Source organism: Macaca fascicularis, chromosome 12 (genome assembly GCF_037993035.2).
Source record: "Macaca fascicularis isolate 582-1 chromosome 12, T2T-MFA8v1.1".
In the NCBI taxonomy this organism is placed as follows: Eukaryota; Metazoa; Chordata; class Mammalia; order Primates; family Cercopithecidae; genus Macaca; species Macaca fascicularis.
Genome location: NC_088386.1, coordinates 97,241,817 through 97,251,589, shown reverse-complemented (window position 1 = coordinate 97,251,589; position 9,773 = coordinate 97,241,817). Strand labels below are relative to the sequence as shown.

General features: G+C 37.1%; 1 protein-coding gene across 2 annotated transcripts in view; it reads right to left on the bottom strand.

Moving 5' to 3' along the window:
• Positions 1-254: 254 nt before the first annotated feature.
• STRADB (STE20 related adaptor beta) overlaps positions 255-9,773 on the bottom strand; it is a 29,450-nt gene continuing 19,931 nt past the window's right edge. For both annotated transcript variants that reach the window (XM_074009750.1, XM_005573924.4), the window contains exons 5-12: positions 7,720-7,841; positions 6,353-6,461; positions 5,374-5,497; positions 3,324-3,495; positions 2,923-3,027; positions 2,516-2,760; positions 1,580-1,622; positions 255-1,077 (exon numbers count right to left, since the gene is read on the bottom strand). In XM_074009750.1, coding sequence (XP_073865851.1) covers positions 934-1,077; positions 1,580-1,622; positions 2,516-2,760; positions 2,923-3,027; positions 3,324-3,495; positions 5,374-5,497; positions 6,353-6,461; positions 7,720-7,841 — 1,064 coding nt within the window. In that variant the 3' untranslated portion in view covers positions 255-933. The remainder of the gene's footprint in view (positions 1,078-1,579; positions 1,623-2,515; positions 2,761-2,922; positions 3,028-3,323; positions 3,496-5,373; positions 5,498-6,352; positions 6,462-7,719; positions 7,842-9,773) is intronic.

Below are 9,773 nucleotides of genomic sequence, written 5' to 3'. Positions count from 1 at the left end.
ATATTAATTAAGACCTCTATGTCCTCATGTTGTACCTCCTACAGGAGCAATATGTCCTCATGTTGTACCTCCTACAGGAGCAATAACCATACAAAAGGCCAGAATGCCTTCTGCCTCCATTTAATCGAATACTCAGTTGATTATAGATTATGTAAATGAATTTGCTTGAGAAAGGGCTTTTCTTGGCAAAACAAATCAGAATCTGTATTTTAGCTCTGTCAAACCACGCAAGGAAAATAAATAAAAGCATAAACTCAATTCAGTAAATCTTTATTGAGCTCCCACGGGGTGCATGAATTTAGGATCTATAATTTACATAAGTAGGAAAGTGTTACTTTAGCCCCCTTTTTTTTAAAAAAAAGCAAATTACAATTTCTGTATATATTTCAAGTGAATCATTTAATGTCAGTGAGGTTCAGTTAGAGTTTACCATAAGTATTAACAGAAGAAAAAGGGAAAGCACAAACATTTTCCCTCTACCAGAAAAGGGTCTGATGTAAGATAAACCAGCCCGTTGGTTTAACAATAGCTCATTAAAAAGGCCAGAGAATCTGGGAGAAGATGTACTTGGAAGCACTGTCCTCTGAGGGCCCATTCCCAAGGGACAGCAAAATACTGAAAAAAATTAACTGGCTCAAAAATTATATTGAGAGAGGAAAAGAGTTAGTCACAGCTTAGAAAAAAATTCCAGAATAAATGACACTCGCTAGATTAGTAATTCTGATGTTTCCTTGGAGTTGTCATAGTACTCTGTGGGAACCAGAGGGACTACAAACTGATGCCCCTTTGAACAGAGTGGTTTTAAATAATAGATTCTCCAGTGCACCAACTGTATTTTCAAGTATAATTCTAGTATTTGTACCTAGCAATACAGAAGAAAAAGCAGCAAGGAGAAAGTGTCAAGTATATAGGACATAAAATGATTTGGCAGCCCTAGAATTCCCAGTATGAGTCTTTTTCATCAGGAAAATCACATTCTGGCTCAGTCCAAGGTAACACTGGAGGCAATGATATTGATGGCTTGTTATAAGCAGGAGGCAACAGTGAAAGTATTGAATCATGGCTTTCTTCTTTCATCTGTTAAAGAAACTCAAAATAAGGCTGTTGATATATCATTTCAATACATCAGTTTTGTTAGCAATAAATAACTTTTAAAGAATTTATGTTAAATGTGTTTAAAATTGTTTTCAGGTATTCCCCCTAAAACTGCCTTTGATTCTAGTCATCTGAAAACAGGAAGAAGAGCCAAATAAACTGACTTCTTATCAGAATTACTTTGCCCTTTCATCATTTCTAGCCAACAGAGAAAATGTCTCTAAATTAATCAAAATATACACCAAGCATCAATAACATGTAATGATAGTCCATTTTGTTTTTACTCATTTTGTTTTGAAGAATGAAAGTATTTTAGAAAGTCTGTAATTGAACTACCAAAAGTTTTCTTGTTTTTAACTTTATTTTGTAACAGAGTTATTAGTAAGAACCTTGGTAACCAAAGTATCTCATCAAGCCAACAAAATTAAGTGACTTTTTAATAGTAATTAAAAACATCGAGACAACGGATGATAGATCAGCTCACCTGTTTGAAGAAAACATGGGACAATAAACTGCTTGCTGATGGCCTGAAATTTTTAAGAAAGTTATAAAAAAAAAGACCTTTATATTAGAATGTAGATTTCAGGTGTATAAATATGTTAGAAATTAGGTTTAGAGCTATAAAACCCAATAAGAAAAAAATTAAAAAGAATATATATCAGAAGCCCAATTCTTAGCTACAACCTTGACTAAAGGGAATAATTGTAGAGGTATCCTTCAATTAATCTATACTCAACATCTACTGGACACAGTATTTACTGACAGTAACTTAGTAGGGTAGCAGCAATTTACATTTTTATACTGCTTACAGTCAACATAAATGTGCTAATTAATGTCTAGAAAGAGTAACTGATTTTTACTCTGATTTTTCTTGTAAAAATCAGTTAGAAAATGGTACAGCTGAGACTGAGCCCAACTCTTCTGATTTTTTTTTTTCTTTTGAGATGGAGTCTTACTCTGTCACCTAGGTTACAGTACAGTGGCATGATCTCGGCTCACTGCAACCTCTGCTTACTGGGTTCAAGCGATTCTCCTCCCTCAGACTCCCGAGTAGCTGGGACTACAGGTGCATGCCACTACACCCAGCTAATTTTTGTATTTTTAGTAGAGACGGGGTTTCACCATGTTGGCCAGACTGGTCTTGAACTCCTGACCTCAGGCGATCCACCCGCCTCAGCCTCCCAAAGCGCTGGGATTATAGGCGTGAGCCACCGCACCCAGCCTCTTCTGATTTTGAATCCAGTATTCTCATTTCCTTGTTCCTACTAGTTGTTCTTAGCACTGACATTTTCTAGATTAGACAATATTTTGATCAAAACATTGATAAAAGATTTGTATTCTCCTGGAAGGGCAATGTTACAAGCTTCTATAAAATGTAAAACATGTACATTTTGCAGTATTTAGAAGAGATCAATATTACCTTTTCTCAGGATCTTGTTGCAAACAGAGCTGTACCAAGCTAAAGAAGGCAGGAGAGAAGGTTTTTGAGGATGGTGTGTGTAATCGGTCACTATTTACTGTGTGAGTTCCACTGGAGACAAGCACGCTTTCTCCAATCCCAGAGTCTACACCTGACCGGGAGTTTTTCATTCTGGATTCTGATTGAGGGAAAATACTGATATCCAATGGGCTGTAAGGAGGACCTTTCAGTTTCTGTAACAGCATCTAAAAGAAACAGAACTTTCCTTCAACACTTTCCAGGCAAAATATTAAAACAGTAACAATAAAGCTCCTAAGAGTCTATAGCAAATGTATTTAACAGAAATTATCTAGAATGTAAGCAATCTTATGAAAGGGAAGTAGTTCAGGGATTTTAGCAGCACTTACCTGAGTTCTATGCATGTCCTGGAAAGGCACCTGCCCACTGGCTAATTCACATGCTGTAATCCCAACACTGTAAATATCTGACTTCACATTATACCCATGTAAATCCTGTAGGACACAATTAATTTGAAGTCTTTTAGTGCAAATAAGTTAACCAAAAGTTATACATGTGTGCTTTTTTGATAAAGAATGGTGAACAATAATGGAAAAGAAACCCATAAGTGACAAATCAAGACACACTTAATATATGGTATTTAATTTCCTAACATAATTTTGACAAGAAAGAGAAATAAAGTCTTGCAGAAGGCCATTCACCAATCCACATATAAAGTCACAACTGTACTTCAGTCAAACTCAGAAGACACTTGAGACACAGAAAACCCAATGCAATGGCCACACCTGACCTGTCTCAGTAGTTCTGGACTCAGCCACGGCTGCACTGATGTGCTGAACTGTGGGAAATCATACACAGCCGTATGCCTCTGTCCATGCTTAACCAAACTATGCAGATGGGACAGGCCAGAGAGGGTCACTAGGCCATCACCAGAAATGAGGATATGGCTGGCTTTAATACTCCTAGAACAAAGAGAAACAATCCTAAGTAATAGGAAACTGGCCAATGAAGAAAGAATAAAAATCTGGTAGGAACAAATCCATATATTCTCTTGGAAATTAAATACCCTTTATAAAACAGCAGTATAAACTGCAAAACAGTACTGCAAAACTGCTGTTTACACAGGAAATATTCAGGGAATAAGAATTCTTTCTCAACTACTTACTACAGCACCAACACAAGTAAAGATATATAATTGAAAGCTACATGTTAAGAACTGATGGCCGGGCGCGGTGGCTCACACCTCTAATCCCAACACTTTGGAAGGCTGAGGCAGGCAGATCATGAGGTCAGGAGATCGAGGCCATCCTGGATAACATGGTGAAACCCCATTTCTAATAAAAACACAAAAAATTAGCCGGGCATGGTGGCGGGCGCCTGTAGTCCCAGCTACTTGGGAGGCTGAGGCAGGAGAATGGCGTGAACCCAGGAGGTAGAGCTTGCAATGAGCCAAGATTGCGCCACTGCACTCCAGCTTGGGGGACAGAGCGAGACCCTGTCCATCTCAAAAAAAAAAAAAAAGAACTGATAATATTTTTTCAAACAAGGAATGGAATCAAATAATTAATTTCACTTTTTTTTTTTTGAGACAGAGTCTCACTCTGTGGCCCAGGCTGGAGTGCAGTGGCATGACCTCAGCTCACTGCAACCTTCACCTCCTGGGTTCAAGTGATTCTCCTGCCTCAGCCTCCTGAGTAGCTGGGACTGCAGGTGTGTGCCACCACACCTGGCTACTTTTTTTTTTTTTTTTTTTTGTATTTTGAGTAGAGACAAGGTTTCACCATCTTGGCCAGGCTAGTCTCAAAACTCCTGACCTCAAGTGATCTGCCCGCCTCGGCCTCCCAAAGTCCTGGGATTACAGGCATAAGCCACCATGCCTGGCCAATTTCACTATTTTTGAATGCTGTTGCAAAACACCTAAGAAGTGTTACCTAAAAAAAAAAATCAAACAATATTTGAAATATAAGGTTTTAAAGCTAAATGTAATACTATCCAGTAAGTGTCTCTCTCATACATCATTTATAAAAAGATATATTATACATTTCCTTTAATTGTCAGATAAATTATAAGAGCCTTGTTTTTCGATCCCAAACACTGAATTTGGAAACTTAACAGAGGAGGATGGCCAATCATCTGGTGACATATAATGAAACCCCAGTTAACCAGAATATAGTGTGTTGGAAATCCTTGGTTAACTAGAATTTTGCTGAAAAAACAATAGTAAGACTAAAAGCTTTAAGGAGATTGAAACAATAGGAAAGCAAGCTTATTTAAAGGTAACTTAATTAAAAAGTAAGATAAAGTTGCAGTATATCTTAGAACAGCACTTTTTAACATTCAGTCAATCACTTTTGCATATACACTTTGGTAACAAGAGAAGTGATATTTAGGATGATAACCTCAAGGTACTGCAAAATAAGAAATCGAAGAAAAGTTTAATTCCAATTTATGCATAATATAAGATGGAAAGCAGATAATGGAGCTCTTCATTTGCTTAAACAAAAACAGAATGAAAAACACCCAGCTAACTAGGATCCCATTTCCTACAGCTCATCTCCTAAACATCCTCATTAGATTGAGAATGTGAGCTCCATGAGGGCAGGCACTCCAGCCCAGCACCAAGAACTGCTTGGCACAGAGGATGTGGTCTGAACATGTTTGGTGAAGGGACATAAAATGTAAGCAATCCATTGCACCTAATGGTCCCTTCCTCCCTCAATTTTCACTTACAAGTTTCCTATCCCTCTTTTCTAACATTCAACTGCTCCTTCCTAAAACCTCCTTCAGAGAGTTCTTCCAGTAAAATTATTTCATTTAGTAAAATACAAATAAGTAAATACCTGTGAATATAGCCATTTTGGTGCAGATAGTTCAACCCTCTCACTGCTCCAAAGAGAATGTTTCTTATTAAAGTTTCACTCATTCCCTCAGGAAAATAGGTCCTCAAGAGTTGACTTGCTGAACCTGAAAGAAACCCCTAAAATCCTTATATGAACATTGAAAGTGATTTTGCTTCCAGCTGTGTTTTAATGTTCTCTTCAACCATAAACACAAACATATCTGTTACTTTTTGGAGTCTAACCCAACCAACACTTTCCCACACAAACATGATTTTCTTTCAAGAATCTTTAAACAATTTTTTCTAATGACACTCTAGAGATTAGGAAAGAGAATTAATGATTTGTCAATATTATTGAATAAAAATACATTCTGTGTGTGTGTGTGTGTGTATATATATATATATTCTTAAATCCAGAAGCAATTCACAAAAGCTGTGCTAAAAATCAAAGTTCCAGAATCCATTCACTATTTATTCAACACAATTATGGAACACAACTTTGTGCTAAGTACTATGTGAGCACCTAGGGACACCACAAACAAAAATATATAAATGATCCTGGCCCTCAAGAAGCAGTGAGGGAGATGGGCACACACAAAGATGTTTCTAATACAGTGAAATAGTTTACAATGCAGTGTAACAGGGACAGGGATGGGGTGCAGAGGTGGAAAAACAACTTATTCCTGCAGAATAACAGTAGGTCTCCATTAAAAGAGGGGTAGGAAGCTGAAGGGAAGAGACAGCCTGTGCAAAGGCATGGAATTCTTGGAAAAGCAGTGGTGGTTCACTGATCATCATACCAATTCTTACCTTTTCTGCAAACTAAAATTCAACATGCACCAGATATAGAAATATACCATGAAATCTAAAATCAGTCATTAGACTTATAAATTAAATGTGGCAAATCATAAATCTAAAATCCCAACTCATCTATATAATTATAACATCTAGGCTAAATTATTTAAAACCAGCATTCTTACCATAGGCCATAAATGGAGAAATAACCCAAAGCCAGCTGCCAACAGTGAAAACTGTCCAATAAGTTGTAATATTGGGATGCCGGAAAAAGTGGGAGAGAATCACGGCTTTCTAGGATAAACACACAAGAGACAAGACATTTAAAAATAACCCTTTTTTCCTTATGATGAAAATGGCAGTCGTGGCAGCTAATACTCAAGGGCGCTCATTAGTGAAAGCACTGTTCTTAGTGCTTTTATCTATTTAAATCTCACAACCACTCCACGAAGTATGTGATATTATGATTCCCATTTTTCAGAAGACAGCACTTAAAAATAAGTTAGAAAACCTGTCCAAAAGCATGCAATTAATAAAAAGAAGTGGAAGTAGAATGTGAACTTAGTTTCCCTCTAGGGTCATACTCTTAACTGTACTATGTTCTTATTATAAAAACATTTTAAAATACCTAAAAATCCCTCTACCGCCACCTCACAGAGACCCACTGTTAACATTTCATACGGTTTCTCCTAGTCTTTTTTTGTTTGTGTAATATACATGTGCACATATAAATATTTTAAGAATTGGAACAATATCCAAATAAAATCCTTTCCCCCTTTATATCAAAAATGATTAGTGACAATAGAAATGGTATTATAAGATACCTGAAATGCAATTCTGTCAAAATTTGTCATTTGGAAATTAATTTTGCTTATCTGGATGAAAAGGAAACTGTTTTTTATTTCTTCCATTGCCCTATGTGACTATTTAGGATGGGACTAACTAGGGGTATTGTAAAACTCCAGACCTGCATTTTGAATATGATATTCATTTGAAGGAGCAGCAGTTACCAAAGTTGGAATACATGTGTTCTTTCATATAATGAATCTGGCTTCCACATATTCTTTCCAATTCTGTAACTGCATGTTAATTAGAAGAAATCTATATTTCCCTAACAGAAGAATTATTAGTTTGGGGGAGAAAATTCTTATAGATGTAATCTCCTCAAATAAACATTATATTAAATACAATCACCCCTTAATATCCATGGAGCATTGGTTCCAGGACTGCATCCCCTGACCGCCTCCCACACACCACCCCATGAATGTACCAAAATCTAAGAATGCTCAAGTCCCTTGTATAAAATGGCATAATATTCACATATAAGCTATGCACATCCTCCTATATACTTTAAATCATTTCTAGGTTACTTATAATGTCTAATACAATGTAAATGCTATGTAAATAGTTATGCTGTGTTTTATTTGTACTATTTTTTATTGTATTATTTATTTTAAAATATATGTTTTCTATTCACAATTGGTTGAATCTGCAGATGTGGAACCAGTGGATACAGAGGGCCAACTGTGTATCATTTTCTTCATATTGTTACCTGTAAAGCTTTCAGGCGTTCTTCATTGCAGTTTTCCAGATTTGTAATTTTTATAGTTACCAGTGTTCCCGTGGGAGTATGCCGTGCAAGATGGACAGAAGTCAAGTTGTCAAATCCTCTTCCTATAATCAGGCATAAAAGTCATGTTAGCAACCAAAGAAGAAAAAAAATTGACAATTTAGACTTCATCAAAATTGAAAAGTCTTGCTCTTCAAAAAGTACTGTTAAGAAAATGAAAAGGCACACTACTCATTCAAAGTATTAATAATACTTATCAAGCAATCCAATTAAAAAACAGGCAGAGGATTAAACAGGCAATCCACAAAATAAGATATAAGAACAGCCAGTAAGCATATGAAAAGATGCTCAAGATAGAGAAATGCAAATTAAAACAGTGACACACCATTACATATCTATTATAATGACTAAAATTGTGACTTGATAAACCAATTACGATATACTCACACAATGGACTGCTACTCAGCAATCCCCTGTCCCCACTCCTAGTCCCTGGCAACCACCAATCTGATTTTTGTCACATAAATGGCGTCAAAAAGAACACAGTAGTCAGCTTCTTTTGTGTTTAGCTTCTTTCGCTTGGCATATGCTTCTGAGACTCATCCACGTTGTTGTATGTATCAGCAATTAATTTCTATTGCTGAGCAATAAACAATTGTATGGCTATACCACAATTTATTTATCCATTTATAATACTGATGGTTATTTAGGTTGTTTTCAGTTTTCGGTGACTATAAAGCTGCCAAAAACATTCCTATACCTATAATGTGTAGGTAGACATATGTTTTCATTTATCTTTGGCAAATATCTACGAGTGAGATTGCTGGGTCATGTGGTAAATGTATGCTTAACATTATAAGAAGTTGCCAAACTGTTTTCAAAAGTGGCTGAATCACTTCACATTCCCACAAACAATGTATAAGAACTGTCACTGCCTGACATACTCACCAGCATTTGGTATCGTCAGCTTTTTAAATGTAAAACACCTAGAGTGGCACTTGCTAGCAGCCACCTAATAAACGTTAGTTAACTCCCTCTCTCCATGGTCACCAAATTTTGTCAGTTTTATTTTTGAAATGAAGTTAATCTCAAATTCATCTCCTCTCCTCAGTGTCAGCGTCACTGACTTAGTCTGAGCCCCATCCTGTCGCCCTGGATGTATGCAGTGACTCCCTCATATGCCCTACATTCTCAGCCAGGGCACACACCAGAATTACTGAGGGAACTACTGTAAAATGCCTCTGCCTTGACCCCACACCCCAGAAACCTTGGTCCAGTAGCTCTATGATGGAATATAGGTGTTGTAATTTTTAAAAAGACACAGGTAATGAAGATGACACTTCTGGTTGTGCACTGCTGATCTACTACATCTTCCTGACTGTTGCCTGAGCTGTTTTAAATTTGGCATTTTATCAATGGCAGGTCCTGCAGCAGCTGAGAGCTTAGATCCTACAGTCAGAAAGATCTGGTTTCAAATCACTAACTGTATGACTATCTCAGGGCCTCAGTGTCCTCATCTGCGAAATGGGAGTGGCAAAGGGTTAAAGGAAAAAAATTCATACTAAATGTTCAGCATCATGCCTGTTAGATGGTATTATTGTCATCACGATTCCACAATGTCTCTCTAGCAGAAGGACAGTAAATTCCAAATCTCCACCTTAAATCATCTGAGTAATAAGGAGGGTAGGTTGTGGACGCCATTCTAAATCCAACCACATGAAGTCCTTCACAACGCGTTCCAAACCTGCCTTTCCAGATTCATCTCCTACCACTGCCTACTCTCCCCTTGTCCCCACTTGTAGTCACAGAGGAACTATATGGTATTCTCCCCTAACCATCCTTCCTCAGTCATTTACTGAGGTAAACATGTTTTCATCTTTTTAGAATTGGCACCATCTGAAACTCCTTTCTAATTTTGGGGCATTTGCCACTATGTGTTATTTCAAAAAGGTTAGATCCTTACTCTCCCTTAGTCTCCTTGACCTTGGTATGTGACCTATGCTTGGCCAACTGGAGCATGGAGTGAAGGACAAAGC